Source organism: Lepisosteus oculatus, chromosome 22 (assembly GCF_040954835.1).
Source record: "Lepisosteus oculatus isolate fLepOcu1 chromosome 22, fLepOcu1.hap2, whole genome shotgun sequence".
In the NCBI taxonomy this organism is placed as follows: domain Eukaryota; kingdom Metazoa; phylum Chordata; class Actinopteri; order Semionotiformes; family Lepisosteidae; genus Lepisosteus; species Lepisosteus oculatus.
Genome location: NC_090717.1, coordinates 13,017,256 through 13,035,501, shown reverse-complemented (window position 1 = coordinate 13,035,501; position 18,246 = coordinate 13,017,256). Strand labels below are relative to the sequence as shown.

At 43.3% G+C, this 18,246-nt stretch overlaps 1 protein-coding gene across 2 annotated transcripts in view; it reads left to right on the top strand.

The window, feature by feature from the left end:
- The window catches only part of mapkapk5 (MAPK activated protein kinase 5), a 37,332-nt gene that overhangs the window by 13,982 nt on the left and 5,104 nt on the right, over positions 1–18,246 (top strand). For both annotated transcript variants that reach the window (XM_006640281.3, XM_015366332.2), the window contains exons 3-11: positions 3,361–3,436; positions 5,970–6,067; positions 7,306–7,414; positions 8,245–8,334; positions 11,809–11,904; positions 13,912–13,992; positions 15,129–15,316; positions 16,912–17,032; positions 17,515–17,645. In XM_006640281.3, coding sequence (XP_006640344.1) covers positions 3,361–3,436; positions 5,970–6,067; positions 7,306–7,414; positions 8,245–8,334; positions 11,809–11,904; positions 13,912–13,992; positions 15,129–15,316; positions 16,912–17,032; positions 17,515–17,645 — 990 coding nt within the window. The remainder of the gene's footprint in view (positions 1–3,360; positions 3,437–5,969; positions 6,068–7,305; positions 7,415–8,244; positions 8,335–11,808; positions 11,905–13,911; positions 13,993–15,128; positions 15,317–16,911; positions 17,033–17,514; positions 17,646–18,246) is intronic.

Below are 18,246 nucleotides of genomic sequence, written 5' to 3'. Positions count from 1 at the left end.
AGGGTTGGGCTACAAGATTGGAGGCTGAAGTCTACAGACCTGCGGCACCTCCTGTTAATTCATTTGCTTGAATTAAGCAAATATTTAGTTCCGTTAACTATTTTTCAAAGGCTAAAAACGCTTATATTCTCCCGCTATGACTAAATGTGAGTGATTTGAGGCTGCTTAAATTTTACAGTTAATCCCCACACAGTTATTCTTGAAATGGAGATGTTCCCCAGCTCCTGGTCAACAAAGGGTGTCAGACAGGTACAGGTACTTTGCTCTGTCAAAGTTGGTTTAGAAAGAGCAATTCACAAGAGATTGCTTTTTTATGTTAGATATGTAAAGTGTTGAAAAGGTGTAATCTTATTTCTATTGCACGATACGGGCTTTGCTAACCTTGCTTTATTGATCTGGAAGTGGAGGGTGTGTGTGTGCTTCTGGGGTCTTGCCATGCTCTGTAGTAACTCTGATACTCGCCCTGAGTTTCATGTTCTAACTGTGTCCATTTTTATTAGAATCCCATCGACTGGAGAATCCCGTGTTAGGCCAGTTCTTTGGCAAGCTTTAGGTCCTGGAAATTGTCAGCAGATGCCCTGAATGACTGGGCATCATGTCCAGTCCTCCCCAGCTCTATCTCTCTTCATCCAGAGTTTAAGCCTCTGAAACTGAACTTTGATCACACCAGACTGTTCTTCAGGAAGTACTTCATTAGGTCTAATCTGAGCTTTGGAACAGAGTGTATTTTTGAATCCCAGGGGGTGGCTTATGCAAAGTAATAGCAATTGTATAACCAGTTAACATTTAATTTCAGACTCACTCTGTGGGATTTTTATTGTTCAAGGTTTGGCCTTTTTCTAACTACTTCGCTATTAAACTGCTCTTTAGCCAGCAATGAAAGAGAAGACCAGGTACTTTCTCAGACGTAGGTGTAACAAAAGCCTGTAATTCTGTCTTTTAAAAGATAAGGCAGAACACCGCTTGTCCAGAATTTACGGGCTGGCGGCAGGAATCTGGATCTTTGCACTCTCATGTATACAAGTACATTATGTGGAAAGTGGGAATGATCCTAATGACACCTGAAGAAGGCTCCACGGCCGGAACGTTGTGTTTTCTTTCTTCTTTTTTCAGCAGGGAATAAACCTCTTACTTTTTCCATTATGTGGAAATACATGTGGCTGTCCATACATGATTGCAGCATGTTGACAGAATTATATCATCTTCTGTTTAATATCGTTTCATGTAAGTTGTGTTTGTTGAATATCCTGGGAAATTTCAGACCATAAAAATTGGCGACAATGATAAGGTAGCCATTTTGGCCATCTTTGTGGCTGGGATGCCAGTATGATGTTGTGTGATGGGAAACTCTCATCATTTCTTCAAAGTCTCCAATGGCTTTGGCTATAGAGTTTGGCTATGGAGTTTTCTCCAGTGTGGACGCGCGGTGCTCGACGTAGTGGTTTCCTGATTTTATTCCAGCCAGGCTGGGTCTCAGTTGCTTTGCAACATTAAAAACACCAAAACTGAATGATTAACAGAATGCTCGAGACAGGCAGATGTACTCTGCTTTTTAAACATTCGTAACAAAGTTTAGGCTTAGTGAGTGGACGATGTCTTGTTACCCATGTTGTGATTTCACCTGGTGTTACATCAGCATAGTTTTCAACCTGAGCCCTTTACAAATCCCCCTGCCTTTTAGCAATGTTACCAATAAACTTTCTGAGCTTTTTAATTCTTCTGTCACAGCTTCTTCTTCTGCTTTTCTCTGTTACTTATTTTTTAGGAATAACTTTTTTCTGGTAATAATCCCAAAACTCCCAACTTCTGTATTGTGCTACTCCTCATGCTTGACCTTGATTCATCTCCCTGGGCCAATTTATCAAGATGATCAGTGATTAAAATTAAAATTCAACAATGGTGTCCTCCCCAGATTCACAAACATCCAGTACATTAGCTGTAATCCAGAAAAAAGTGCTGATTATGAGCAAGTACAAGCAGAGAGAAAATGATTGATATGGACCTGATTCAAGTGTCATATTTTATAAGTGTGTCCAAGGTTTGTGTGTGTGTGTGGGTTTACTATGCCGTTAATCTCACTAGAGAAGTTCTAAAGTAAATGTGCTAAACAGATTCTAGGCTGCAGGTATTAGGGATGTGACAAGACCTGCAAAACATATAGGACTGTTCTTCACAAGTACCAGTGCTTCCTGCCTCTTTGAAGGGTTTTTTTAGAATGAGAAGCAGAACGGTCTTGGCTCAGGTCAGGGCCTTGGCTGAGACGAATGTGCCTTATACTGTTGTCAAAACCACTATTTGGATCCATTTGCAGGACATAAAGCTTAATTGAGGACATTTGAGGTTTCTTTTCCTGCTAGGATTAAAGTGCTTGTTTTGAAGCAATAAAATTACTCCTTTGTACCCCATTTTCTGTCGCTGCTAAGCCATAAGATGCTCCACTCTCATGTCTAGCATGATATGGCACTTCAGCAAGCTTACAGGTGTTACAGTGTGCAGCACTGGTACCTGTATGCAGGAGTGGATGGATAGCAAAACATAGGAGAGAAACGCCACAGCTGAATTGAGGTACTGTGTAAGGCATGTTGCAAATGCTTATGTAGATGAATTACAATCTTCTTGTAGGTTCTTGTGAAAAGTGAGCAATTCTGCTGTTACTGGGTGTGGTTTGATTTACATGCTATAGGTGTCTGTGTGTGTATGTGATTAACATAAACAGCAATGTGGTCAAATCCCAACATTTCAGTGGCTCATTTATTTCTGAGAATTCTCTGAGTTTATCCCAAGTGCATAAGCTTTGTTCTATTGTATGCTGCTTCTTTCCTTTGCCCAGAATATTAAAAATGGCCTCAACTTAGTGTGTTTTTCCTGCAGAACGTAGTCCGATATGTGCAGTGTGTGCAGGTGCTTCGAGACCTGATTGATTCTATAGTGACCTTTCAGATCTCTGACGGTCTCTGGCTGTCTGTGCTGTAAGCACCGTCTTTAAAACAATAACAATCTCAAGGACTCAGGTCTGGCCACTCACAAGAATGTCTCTTGTCCTCTTAGCTGACGATGGACATGGGCGAAGCACCTCCTGTACACACGATGCCCGTTACACATTATTGGAGCAGCTCAGTGATTGTGAGGAAATGGTTGCCCTTCTTGAAGACCTTTTCTGTTCTTTGGCGTAATTCAAGCCACAGACTCGTGAGCGTTTTCCAGACATGAGCCCAGAGATGTCTGAAGGAGGCCGCTGAGCTCTGATCTGAGGGAGGGCCTGCACAGTCAGCGTTGGGGTTTGGCGCCTCCGTGCAGCGTCGCGACCGGACGGAAATGCTGGGGTGAGAGGTCACACGGAGCTGTCTTGTGTTTCCTCAGAGTCTGCGTGAAGAAGGCGACACAGGAGCGCTTTGCGCTGAAGATCCTCATTGACCGGCCGAAGGCGCGGAATGAGGTAACTTGGGCCCCGGAGCTCGGAATGCTGGCCTCCCATTTCAGAGACTGTTCTGGGAGACGTGGGGACTGCGTGCATAGTGTCTGAGATGCTTTCTGCTCTTTTCGTACTGCTTTCAGATGATGGTGGACAGCACTGCAGAATTGTGCTAAAGAACAGCAGGCCTTTAAGCTGTAGTTAAATGAAGACTGCTGCTGAGTCTTTCGGTTCAAGGGCTAATTAAGGGTTTTATAGTGATTTGGGGGGCCAGCTCACATTCAGTGCAGTGGGGAAGGTAATGTTGAAGCTATTGTCCTTATAGGTGCTGGAGGAACAGCACCTACAGATGCTTCCAGCACTAGGAGATTTGGAAAAATGCATTTTCCTGCCAGCTTTACATGATTCCAGACGTACTGGAGAATCGAGAAACAATGTCTCGAATGGGGGAACGCTGAACCTACAAATGCTTCATGTAAAAGCTCAGCTGAATTTTGCTCAGATGGCGGTAGAAACACTAGGTGATCTCTCAGTTCAAGACATTTGTCAGACCCTCACTGCTTGCCCTTTGGGGAACCAAACTGAACCCAAAATGTACAAGTTCCCATGCAGTCCAAAATGGGTGTCTATCCATGTGTTGCATTACAATTGAAAGTTGTGCAGCTGAATGAAAGTTTTTGCAGCTGTGGCAAAACAGAAACGTTTTCTTACTGCCTGATCCTCATGCTCACTGCACTGGCTTTCCTGTTCTTAACAAACTTGTTTTTAACTTTTTTCCCTCCTAAATTAATTTGTTTTATCTGTGCCTGCTGTGCCTGCTCTGCTTCTCCGCTGACATCATTAAGTTTGTTAATTACACGGTAGGCTGCAGGAGCTATATAACGGGATTGCTTTGTTTGTTTCATGCCAAATGAAGTTGTCGATTCAATCCCTTTAGCACATCCAGTTGACATGCCCCAATCTTGTATGGCAAGATTTTCCTTTTGAGTACCTGCGTATCCTAGGTTGTTGATACAATATTCTTCTATGTTTTATGTGCTGGCTGTTGGCATTAGGAAATAACCATTGTTCTGCGCATTATACATTCTGGGTGAATAGTGCACAGAGGGGTCGTTTGGACAGCACTTTGAGGCTCTTTCACATTTTACAGACGGTGCTCTTATATGTAAGCTGGCCACAGCTTTGGGATATTTCTGTTTGCTCATTATAACACAGTGTTTCAACATGTGTAGATTTCTCTTGATCGCTGTAATTTGTGCAAGAGGCATAGGCCCTGACGTAGACATAGATGCGAGATTTGGTGGGTACATGTTTTTTGACAATTCTAAATTGCTAGACTATACAAATGTATTCAAATACAATATATTCATTACCGAATTGTCTGTTCCTTACATTATTCCACAAACCCAGAACCTTAGCACCCCATTTAGGTTATATAGCATTTCTGTCTCCTTCATAAAGCCACCGTTGTCACTGTCTGTTCCACACTCCCACAACCCTTAGAGCAAAGAAGTGCCTCCGTTCTCTGTTTGCAACGAGCTTCCACAGTGGGTTTTTACTTCTGACCTCTGGCTCATGTTTCACTGCTCTTTCAGTAGAAATCCACTGGGCAGACTTTGGCAGTGGTTTTGAGGATAAATGCTGAGGATCTTTGAGGATTGAGGACGTATTGAGGATGGAGACTGGCATTAACTTTGAGCTTAGTGTCAGTAAGGAAAAGTTAGAAAATGAAGGTTTTTATTCCATGTCCGTGATCATATGTCACATATGGCACTTACCACTTTTTATGGCAAAATCCATCAGTGGTTGCTCATGTGATAAATGAATAAAAATCTATTTAAATATATGAAACTTTGTATTTCACGATTGACTTCAAACATATTTTTCGTTATATCCTTGTGTTCGGTTGACTGACCTTAATTTGAAAGAACCACTGATGTCAGTTTCTTCCCTTTAAATGTTTGGAGACCTTAATCATATCACCTCATAGTGATATTTTGCAGACATTAAAAAGATTTAAGTCCTTGCTTCTATCCTCACAAACTCTCTTAGCCCTGAAATAACCTTATTTGTTCAAACTATCTGCCTTAAGGAGACCAAGGGTTTGAGTCCCGGAGTTTCTGCTTGGCCTGTGGTGCAGAACCTGCTGAGAGATGCACATTTTGGTGCTGAATTCAGAATAAGAAAAATATCATACATTAGAATATCAGATACACTAGAAACAGAGGTTGATATCTTGAAGGTAAAACCATCAGAAAGCACTGCAATCCATTGTGGGCGACATCAGATAGGGGACAAAAGCAGACAATAACACAGGCTTATTTAACAACAAACATTGTTCATAGCAGCAGTCTGTATAAGTAGTAATTACCAATTTTACTTTGTTTTTAACTTTCCATTTGTGTATTGTTTGCCTTTCCACAAGATTTAGAAAATGAGACGGCCAGAAAATGATTCCAGTTGTGTGAAGTAGGTCTGCTACAGCTCTCCTTGTGTTGTAACTCTCCACGATGCTGATGTCTGCAGGCCTGACACTGCTCCTCCTCCTGCTTTGCAGGTTCGGCTTCACATGATGTGTGCCGGCCACCCCAACATTGTTCAGATCCTTGAGGTGTACGCCAACAGCGTCCAGTTCCCCCACGAGTCCAGTCCCAGGTAATGACTCCCTGCATGGAGGGAAAAGGCTCTGGCAGTAACGATTTGCACTCTGTCCGACCTGTTTGCTCTTGAAGTTTTATTGACCTTTTTTTTTAATTCCTGAGGATCAATTGCAATTATAACAGTAGAGGATCAAAATCAATACATGTAAAGATTGCAGTGTACCCACATAATTGCAACTCTGCAGTGTGATTGACCTATTATGGTGTGTTTATGCCATAATGATGGAATATGAATCCTAAAACTCTGAAAGCAGATTTCCTTGTATTGCCCTGAATGCTTTATTTCCCTGATACCTGCTGGCTGTGAAGCTCAAGCTCATGTCTCATGCAGGAAATGAATACTGACTGAATGCCTTTGGTAGTGTGCTCTGGCTGGGGCTGGACAATGTCCCATTCTTTTCACCCCAACTTATCCAACCCTGGGCACCCCAAAGAATCCCTTTTCTCTGTGCACGCAGCTTTATTTTCATGTGGCAAGAATTCCCCGAAGGCAGCACGGTGGCACAGTGTTCAGTGTTTCTGCCTCACAGCGCTGGGGCCCTCCTGGGTTCAATCCCTGGGGTGCTGTCTGTGTGGAGCTTGTAAGTTCTCTGTGTGATCGCACGGGCTTCTTCCGGGTGCTCTCGTTTCCCCCCGCAGTCCACAGACATGCTGGTGGGTTAATTGGCCCTGTGTGTGTGTGTGTGTGTGTGTGTGTGTGTGTGTGTGTGTGTGTCTGCCCTGCGATGGGCTGGTGTACCCTGCCTGGCGCCCCTTGCTTGCTGGGATAGACTCCGGCTCCCCTCTGACCCTGAATTGAATTGGATAAAGCGGTTACAGAATGGATGGATGGTTGAATTCCCCAAATTGTAATTTAAATAAATGTGTCTGCTTACTATCATGTCCTTGACGTGACCAGCCCCCAAGATAATGGATTTTCTGTTTCTCCGACATATATGCTTCCCTATGTCTTACCGACTTTAATTCAATTTGCAATCGTCCCCTTGTATGTATCATTTAACAAACAATGTTCATCACACCTACATTAACAAACACCTTTGTTTGGGGTTTTGAGCTGTGAGCTTGCGTGTCTTCGACCGTGCCAGCCCTCTGTGTGAGGGCAGCTGGGGTCTGTGGGAGGCAGGGCTCTCTACCATGTGCCCAGCTGGCCAGCAGGGGCCGTCCTTTGCAAAAGACCCCTCCCGCCCGCGCACGCCCCCCCGCAGCTGTCTCTCCCTGCTGGTGTCTGCTCAGGGCCCGGCTGCTGATCGTCATGGAGATGATGGAGGGAGGGGAGCTGTTCCACCGAATCAGCCAGCACAGGCACTTCACCGAGAAGATGGCCAGCCAAGTGACGGAACAGGTGGAGAGCACCGGCCCTCTATCAGTGTGGCTGCTCGTATGTGAGGGCTTGACACAGGCGCACACACTTCTCTGCTCGTTCTTTTTTTCCAGCCGAATGGCACAGTTAAACATGTCTGATGTCATGACTGTTGTGCAAGCAGGAAGTGATAGAGTCGGGAATTGAGATTTGACTGTGGCAGTACATTACAAGTAAATATCGTGCAGTCAAAAATACTACAGAAGTGTTGTATGTTGCATACCTGTTTACATTTAGATAGTGCATATAATTTTGAGTGTGTTTTTTGAAAATATTTCTAAGTTGATTGTATAGTAGTTTACTATAGGACAGTTTTGACACCTGAAAAGCATTTTGTGTAATTAGCAGTTAGGAAAATTAATTAAGCTTTACAGTACCATTATTTTTTTAATAACAAGAGTTAATAACTTTTCAGTTGTAGTGATTCTGCTGACAGTAAGGGGATTGAACGGAGCTGTTTTGCTGCCTTAGCAGGGGAGTGTTTTAGTGTATCTTCACAGGGACACACTGTACCATCTTGCAGAGATGCGCAAGCCTGTTACATGAGCTGGCATCGTTGATTCTTCGCAGATTTATTTTTATTCTGTTTGTCTTACACTTCGGCGGTACATTGCAGCTATTTGTGTAGCGATTTACAGGCTGCACAAAGTATAATAAGTGGGTTTGTGAGATGCTATTAAAGGAGCAATTTATTAAAGAACATCGAGTGCATAACAAGTAGATTTTTAAAAATCTTGACCATAAATGTGATATGATATAAAGCAGGGTGACATAAAAGTGGTTTGCCCGTGCTTTTGTTTTGTGCCTATCAGATCAGCCAGGCTCTCCAGCACTGTCATTCAATGAACATCGCTCACAGAGATCTCAAGCCCGAAAACCTCCTGTTTAAGGACAATTCGCTGGTGAGTGTTAACTCTGCACTAACATCCCAAACTTTACACCATGCAGACCTGCTTTTCTGAGGGCGCTGGAGGCTATTTGTTCTCTGAACACAGCCTGCAATTCCTGGCTCTAATGGCTTCTATACTTGTTTTAAAACACACTGGTTGTCTTTTGTACATGTAATCCTCATGTTGCCTGGGGTCACTGATGGATAGAAGCTTTCGGGTCTTTCCACAGATTCTCAATAGGATTCAAGTCAAGTCTTTGACTGGGCCTCTCCTGGACATTCGCTTTTTTATTCTCAAGCCACCTCAGCCTAGCTTTGTCCTTGTGCTTCGGATCACTGTCCCACTGAAACCCCGGTTTATCTCCGTTTTAGGTCGGAAGTAGGTTTTCCTCTTCGTTTTCCTCTTTTCTCAAGCTTTGCCAGTACTTTGCTCCATCTGTGTTCCCATCTGTCTTGTCAGGCTTCCAGTCCCTGCTGATGAGAGGCAGCCCCATCCCGTAATGCTGCCACCACCTTGCTGGACAGTAGGGATGGTGTTGACTGAGTGATGCGCTGTAGTGGGTTGGTGTCAGACGTGATGTTTTGCATTTATACCAGATAAATGGTATCCATGGTATCGGTTCCAATTTTGTCTGGCCTAACCAGAAAACAGTTGCCGTTTGCAGTATGACTTAAATGATTTTATGAATAGTCCGTGCAGGATTTGAGATGGTTTTGCCACTCTGCCACACAGTCCAGTTTTGTTGGGTTGACTGTGAGAATGGACATGGTTTCCCATCTCAGCTATTGAAATCTATAACTCTTTGAAAGTCACTGTTGGCCTCACAGGTCATCTCTAACCAGTTTCCCCTTGATCTAGGCTTGGTGTCTTTCAGTTCTTAATGACCGACTTCCCCATGCTTAAAGACGTACAGGCCAGTAATGTATTTGAAATGTTTTATACCCATCTCCTGATCTTTGCCTTTTAACAACTTTATGCTGGACTTGTTTTGAAAGCTCTTTGGTCTTCATGGTTGAATCTTTGCTCTGCTGAGGGACCTTACAGAAAGGTGTGTTTTTTCCTGTATCATGTCAACCACTATTATTGCACATGGGCAGCGGCCACTCAGATAATCATTAATGCAGATTAATTTAGGTTTGCTACAGTTTTTGTAATGTACTAAGCAGGTTGTGTATATACAGTGACAAATATTAATAGCTGTTTCATGTGTGCAAGTTGACCAGCAACACAATATGAAAACTGTGACAGGGTCAGAGTACTTTAGCAAGTCACTGTGTATCCCATCGGTAGGCTTGTGCAAGTTACTATTGGATGAGGCAGCTGTACCCTGACTTCCAAGGAAGTATCCAGGCAGTTTTTTAGTATTCACCCCTTGTGACAGGTTGCCTGTCTTTGTGTACATGAGTCAGTGTCTGTTTATGAAGCCAAACTTGCCTGGTAACACCCTGTTCATTAAGTCATGCTTATCACATCTTTACCATTTACCAGCCATTCATACAGCAGCAGGCCAGTGGCCTGAGGTGGAGGTGTAATTAGTTGGGCTTGAGTTGAAGAATAGGGGTCAATGACTCCTGACAGATTTGTACATGCTTTTAATTTGACTCGGTGCCAAACAGGGACAGACTTTTTAATAGCCACAACTTAAAGAGTAGGTTCGCTCCAGGCTGCCTTGGCTTATACATTTCACATTATTGATCTGACTGGTTAATTTTCCTTTTATTTTTTATGTGCCAGTAATACTTACAAGAACCACCAATTATACTGCAGTGCATTGCTTCCACATATGCCTATGTCCTGATGTTACTTAAAAGTCTCAATTTTTACTAATTTAAAAATCTGGTATCTACAGCTCTCCTTTAAGACAAACACTAGTACTATAGTTAGGACAGTCATTTATGTTCATTCTGCATACATTACTTGGTGACATGAGAATGTCACTTGTATGAATAATGAAAGTGCATGCTTTCAAATACAATTGAGATTTTGTGTCGGGAATGAAAATGTGTGATATCAGGACAAAGTCAAACACCAACTGAGGTCCAGTTTGGAGCCAAAATAGCAACAACTCAGACAGACCCTTTGTGAGATAGACTTAATACTACTTTAACGGTATTTACATGTAGAGTTTTAGCTGTGTGGATCATCAAGTCAAGTAAATGCTGCTTGGGAAAGTCTGATATTGACACCCTGCGCTGTGCAACTATGTATCATTTGGGAAAGTGCCTGTTTGCAGCACAAGGACCTTTTTCTTTTATGTCTTGATATGCACATTGTGCCAGTTCCCAGCTTTCCCTGTCTGTACTTGTGCTGACAATAACTCATGTCAGACGCTTTTGCTGCCTACAGGGCTTTTAAAATTTATAATTAACTGTATTTTTTCTTCCCATCCCACATCAGGAATGAAGAAAACATATTATTAGGAGACAAAAATAAACCTCAACTGTCAAAAGTTGACTGCTGTATCAAAAGACTGGGTGCCTTAGGAAGATTTACTGCTGGATGGAAAACCAGATGAGAGACTAAAGACAAAGCTGGCTGACTAAGGAGGGGGCAGTTTTATTAGGGCTTGTGTTTGTGTGTTTCTAGATGCTTGTAAAAAATGAGATCATTTGATGGAAAATATTAACTGTGGGCTAATGCCTAATTTCTCACTATCAATATACTGTTACTCCCCGATGTGAAGTAGTTGCATGGATTGGTCGGCGTTAGGAAATGGGTAGAGCATGCCAATACTAAATATTGTAGACTAAATGTAAATATCTGCTAGGACATGACTGAAATAATGACATTGCATTCCAGCGGCCTCTGCGGAGAGCAGCGCAAGAGGTGAAAGGAATTTCGGTCATGTACCGAGTCATTCCTCCAGCTGAGGCTGTGAGGAGGGTAATGGGGTGTGGAATTGAACTGCATGGGCCGCTGGTTTCAGCAGGCTTCAGGCTGATGGAGATCTAGTGATGCTGCTGGCCAGGCAGAGGGGTGGAAGCCAGCGTAATGCTCCTCGAAGCGCCCCTGGGGCGCCTGCAACCGAGTGGGTCTTTTCGTTTGACTGGTGGTCCCTAGTATTGTGGCCAGTGAGTGCACATATGGTGGCGTGGTCCTCTTTGCCTGAGTCAGAAACGAACTGTGGGGAAATATCTTCAAGATTTAAAAACAATGTGGGATCCCTGGAACTGCACGTATAAAACGTCCTGGACACCTGGGCTCTGCCAGTCCAGGGTGATTACCAACTAACCTGACCTCTCCGAAATCCCTGTCTAACCATGTGCCTTAGAAAGTGTTTGTGTTGTTTGATCCTTTGTTTTAGAGCAATGAGCCAGTCCCTTATCCTTCACACAAAGGACGCTGGGTGTCTGAAACGAGTTCCTCTGCCGTGTTGTGGAAGCAGATGGCCTGGTTTTCAAGCAGTGGCCGGACGGGATCCCCAGACCAGTAACCAGGAGAGGCTAGTGTGTCTGTTCTCATGTTCTGATTTTGTCCTGTTCACAGGATGCACCTGTTAAGCTGTGCGATTTTGGATTTGCCAAAATAGACCAAGGTGACTTGATGACACCGCAGTTCACTCCATACTATGTAGCACCTCAGGTAAATCCAGAACTGCTAGAAGACCTTGTTAGAGCTCCACACTTGTTAGCAGCTGCAGTCTTGCATTAGTTAACACAGCTCCCCAGTAAAGGTACTGAGGCTCCTTATTCAGCATGTCATTTAGCCCATTGAGGTATTCCCCAATTAGATCAAAATATCTTTGAATCTTTCAGCGTAAAACCAAACGGTGGCACAAAATTCTCGAGTGTGCATTGTAATCAAGCAAGAAGAGTAGTTGTTCAAAAGTGATCGATAAGAAATAATCTTAACATGAGAAAGATATTTTGTTTGGAAGATTTGCTCTTAGGCTCCGTTGTGTTAATCAATCAAGAGTTTTTCATCCACAGGCAGTGTAGCCAAGACTTATCTTGCTGTTTAAGGGGCGTCGAGGGTCATTTGTCTTATGTTTCCATTTGAAAAATGTCTCATCCTTAAATGTAAAAAACAACGAAGGGGCTCAGGCAGCTCAGCCAGTAACAGAGCTTGTTCAGAGCTACGGTTGGACCCCATGGAGCAAGTATCAGCTCTTGAAATGTGCCGTGGACGCAGGTGCACACTGACCGAGCACAACCAGGGGTCACTGGGTGAGCTGTCCTGGGCCTGGCCTGGCCAGAGGTGCCACATGGGACACATGGGTCCTAGCCGTGACACACAGCAGACGGCTCATTTTGGAGAAGAGCACACACGTCACCTACCCCTCCCATGCTAGTGTGTGGCCAAGCTGATTCCAAAACCACCGATTATAACCCCCCGAAAAATGTGTTGTTTGCAAGGGGCTAGCAGATAAATCGGTGTGAAATGTACAGGTGTCCCACGTTTTCTGTGCTCCTGTTGAATTCTGTGTTCTCTGGTACCCTGGGGTTTCTGTTCAGTGAGCCTAGGCTTGCCTGTTTCTCTTAGCTCCACGTTTACAGCGAATCGCATTCACAACAGATCATTTCTGGTGAAAAGTAGTTAACAGTTAAAAGAAAAATCGATTCCATTTTATAGTTCTGTATGTGGTGCAGCAGACCACATCATTAGGTACAGAAGGTAAACTGGTTTCAGGCATTTCCCTAAATCCAGGCAGAAACCATGTAAATACATATATTCTGCCTGCTAAAACCTTGTACAAGACTAGTTATTTGTTGCCATTGAATAGAGACAAATGATGTTGTCTCAGTTTCATGCAACAAAGGAATTGTTTATAAATATTGGAATTCTAACGAAAGCATTGCCTGAAGACCTGGAGGATTTATGAGAGAATTGAACATAAAGCACATTCAAGCGTAACTGAAAAGCAATGAACTTGTTTAAGTGCTGCATACTTTTCTGTGTGCACCAGCACTCCCTGAGAAAGATAGCAACCTGATGCTGTCGAGGTTAAACAGTTTATTTTCCCGGAAGGCAATTAACCTACCAGTAAGGCTTTGGACTTTGGGTGGAAAGCACAGCACCCGGAGGAAATCCATGAGAACATGCAAACTCCACACAGACAATGCCCCAGGCAGCTGTGCTCCAGCACTCCCTGAGAAAGATAGCGACCTGATGCTGTGGAGGTTAAACAGTTTTGGATTTGAGCTCCTGGCCCCCATTGTTATGCTAACATTTATGGAATATTTCACAAGATCATTAAACCACTTTAGTTTTCCAAACATGAATGCCATTACAGTTCCCTCTAAAACAGCTGGGAACCTATGTCGATTGCAATTATGGAATTAATTACTTAAACCAGCTACGTACATAAGAGCTCAGGTGAAACAAAAACCCAACAACAATGTGTCCTCGGGAACTGAGTTTGCAATTCCTGAAAGTGCTGGAATTTAGAAAGCACAAAAAAGTGCAATCTGACCAAAAAACAACTCTTAGTCACTCCGCTTAGCTCAAAGGGGTTTTCACAAGGTTCAGTCGTTTCTTCACATTTTTAATGAGGTGAATTTGCCTTGGTGATGTTTCAGTCGATTCTTTCGCCACTCTCCAGCAGATTGATATTGATCGTTACAAGAGTAACGCCACATGTTGTTTCAGGTACTGGAGGCCCAAAGGAGACATCAGAAAGAGAAGTCTGGAATAATACCTACCTCACCAACACCATACACTTACAACAAGGTGAGCTCTCCCTGGCACTGCCCAGCCAAGACACACTGGATCTGAAATTAGAGTATTCAGTTTGCTAATGAGCAAACTGACCCTGTTCACAGGGTCATTAAAGCACACCTTGCTGTTGCTGTTATAATGTAGTAGTCATAACAATAAACTTTATATTACTGTATATATAGCACCTGTATAAGTCTGTTGAAATGTTTGGTCAATACGTGCCTCTCCCAACATGTTCTATTGACCGAGCTCAGAAGAAAATAACTGCTTGTGACATTAATAGAAGACGTATTGAATGGGAATTAAATGTCGCACAAAGAACAGCTGTGGATGGGCTAAGATGCTCAGAATGGAAAAATTGGCCGTATATATGCTTCATTGTCTTGGCTCTTATGTGCATCAGTGAAAGGTTCCTTCATTGCACAATTTGACTGGCTGCAGCCAGTTCCTCTCAGCAGTTAACTACAGTGCTGTCCCTCTTTCTCACACTGACTGCTCTAATAATGGTCTCAGTGTACTCAGCTTATTCTAGGAGGGCAATGAAACTGGCCATGCATACGACACTCAAAAGCTGAAGAATATTTTGTATTTCTGTTTGTTTCTGCATCTGAACATTGTTATTAAAAAGTTTAGATTGTACCGGATTGCAACCGGAAGTTCACAAAACTGTCCAGTTTGCATTCAGTTATGCTGGCGTCACACTACACGACTTTTCCTAGGATTTTCAGTCGTCGCCTTCGTTTACATGCTCGTAAAAAAATCACAGCGAGTTGTAGAGAGTCGCAGCACGCGCCCGTTACCGTCAGTTGTGTAGTGTGACACCCCCAGTGACTCAGTCATAGCACTCTTAACAGCCCCTATGACTCTCTGCGACTCGCTATGATAAAATCAAACAGGTTTGATAGCAAGATAACGAGTCCTATAGCATGACAAAGGCTTTACAGTCCGTATTCCAATACTTTTTTATTATTCTGCTTTGGTTCTTTTCTGTGGTGCTTTGTTTGACTTAACAGTATTCAGTGGGACCAGTGAGATTTTTCCAGTTATCCCACCCAGAGGACAGTAGCAACATGTGGCGAGCACTTGCCTGCACTGTGTCAATATAAGTCTTCTTCCCTGTTTCCCATTCGTCTGGATTCCCCGGGAAGAGCTGTGACTTGTGGTCTCTGGGGGTGATCATCTACGTGATGCTGTGTGGGTACCCTCCCTTCTACTCCAAGCACCACAGCCGGACCATCCCCAAGGACATGCGCAAGAAGATCATGACGGGCAGCTTCGACTTCCCTGAGGAGGAGTGGAGCCAGATCTCCGAGATGGCCAAGGACATCGTCAGAAAGTGAGCTTGGCTGTCTCGCCTGGGAAATACATCCCAGGGCAGAATCCAGAGCAGGGGGCTGAGTCAGAACACAGAGCTTAATCAGTCCAGATACTGGTGTTTTTTTGGAGCCCGGCTTTCGCTTTTTTTAAAGACCTTTTCATTCTTCGCTTGCAGTTTGATGAAATTGAATGTCGTGTCGTATGTCCCTGTAGTGACGTAACATGTTCGTTCATGTTAAGCGGGCTCAACTCAAAACGGGCGATGTAAAAAAAACTCTGCAATAATATTCATTCTAAGCTTTGTACTATTAAATACATTTCACCTCGTCCGTCCCAGTACAACGACAGCGCGAGGAACATAATGTATTAATTCACATTAAACAGGATTGATTCAAAGTGGGCAAAGCAAACTAAATAAGGTAAACCTGGTAATACCTCAAAGCTTTATACTATTAAATATTTTGTCTTTCCGTGTACAAAATAAACTGTAGATAAACAAATCTTCATCAGTCGTAATGGGGTCACAAAATAATATCTTTATGTCCAAACCTCATACCTAGAACACATATGAATCTAAAGTAGCCTAATTAAATTAGGATTTTACATTAAATAAAACTGTAAAAAAAGTTTGATTTTACTAATGTGAATATTTTCTTGTCCAGTGCAACTTCTTCCCACTTTGATAATTTTGTGGACAGCTGGAACGGGGCTAAATGTTTTGCTGAAACCAAATCTGACACAAAATAGGCTCTCTCATTTCTCTGGGGGTTGGGGATCTTTTTAATGTTAAATTTGATTACATAGCTATATAGCCTTGAATGGTTTCAGTTCTGTTTGAATTGAATCACTGCCTTGTAGTTGTGCTCTTGGTTTTGAGTTACAAGCAGTGTAAAGAGTTAAGCCCTCCAGGATAGCTATCAGGCTTAAATAAGGACTTCAATACAGACTTGCAAATTTGAAGACTGGTACTTTAGCGTGTCACATGCACATAAACCTCAAAAGTGTTCAAGTCCAATTATAATACTTCTCGACAACGATTCTCTTCTGGCTTTCACTTCTCATGTTACCTGTTTCAGCTAAATGAGCTGTGTTGTACACTGGGACGTGCCCAGACACACATTTTGAGAGGCAATTCAATCTGAGGGCTGTGATGTAGGCAGTGTCTGGGCCCTTCGTTTTTAGCACCGATATTGATTTTGCTAAGAGTTAGGGCCAGAGAGGACAGTGTGGCACCTTTACTGCAAAGCAATGTCTGAACTGGGGTCTGTGATCATGTACTGTTAGGAGACATCTCATGAATCCACTGCTGCTTCCTGACAGCAGTGCTTGTCTTTCAGTGGCAAGGTCGATCTGGGCTTCTGATGTGCTGGGTAAGTAGGTAAGAAAAGTGGGCTTGATAGATTCAGCTTGCTGGCAAGTTAGTGTCACTGAGTGGTGGCGTCGGGTTCGTGATATTGAAAGGGAGGTCTGCAGTGTGTGATGGATGCTCTGCTTCCGAGCTGGCATTCCCAGGAGCTGCCCCTTGTGTTTTGAGGCAAGGTCTCCAGCTCACAGTGTGATGGATGCACAGTGTGACGGCCCGCAGTGTGATTGGTATTGGCTGTGCCTCTCCAGGCTGCTGAAAGTGAAGCCGGAGGAGAGGCTGACAATCGAGGGGGTGCTGGCCCACCCCTGGCTCAACTGCACAGAGGCCCTGGACAACGTGTTGCCGTCTGCCCAGATGATGATGGACAAGGTGGGTCTCTGCCGTTTTCCTCTCCTCCGCCTGTCGTGGGCCTGCTGCTGTACTAGGGTAAAGCCTGCTGGGATCTTCCTGAATCGAAAACACTGCAGAGACACAAGGAATTGTTGTTATTTAGTGGCTTCTGGAGCACTGCAGTGTTTTCTGACTTGACTTCAGAGTAAATATTTTACATAAAACCACTTCCCCTAGGAATATTAAGCGTGGTAGCGCGAGAGGCTGAGGAATCGTGTCTGAAAACATGACAGGCTCCCTAATGATCTGGCAAGTAGAAGTCAAACCAGCAATATATTTTTTAACAAAATGAAAAAAATGTACATTTGAACTTGAACTAGCAGGCAGGCGTGTGGCAGGTAGTTCCATGAATACACTGCAGTAACCATGGCCTGCCACTAGTGGCCACTGACAACCTCAAAGACATTCATGTAACAGTTTGCTCTGTGTGGGGTGCTAACTGAGCTGTCCTCCCGTTGCAGGCAGTAGTTGCTGGTATACAGCAAGCTCACGCAGAACAGCTGGCTAACATGAGAATACAGGATCTCAATGTCAGTTTGAAGCCCCTCAACTCCGTCAATAACCCCATCCTGAGGAAACGAAAACTGCTGGGGTGAGTACTGCCCTCTCCTGGCCCGCTTCTGTAAAAACACTGCGCGGTTACTCCCTGGTTCTGAAACGACTTGTGTTCGAGTATCTGTATGAATGCGTGGACATGTTTTTATACATGACAAGAAAACTTGATAACGGATGAATGGAACACCTTCTCACAATTAATGAAAATGTCAGACGTATTTTGTGATTGTGTTGTATTTTCCGTTATTACAATATTCCGTTTGGATATACTGTATACAGTACAGTGATTAGAGGAAAAAAGTACCCTCTTTCTGTGTGCCAGTGCTCTAAATAACATGGGTTCCTTAAAGTAATGCTTGTTTGATATTCCTTCAAAAAATCATATTTGAAAATGATAATAAGTGGTCTTTTAGAAAATCAACAGCATTCTTCTATGGTTTTTTCTTCATGGCTGAATTTCATGCTGTCCTAGCAGAAGTGGTTGTTATGGTAAAGATAGATAGATTTCCCGTGAGGGAAATTGCAGAATTAAGTATTGTTTTAGAAGATGCGGGTTTTCAAATACAGTAAACCCTCAGGTTTAATGGACTGACAATGGGCAGGAGATGTCCCTTAAATCATAAATGTCCTTTTAATCC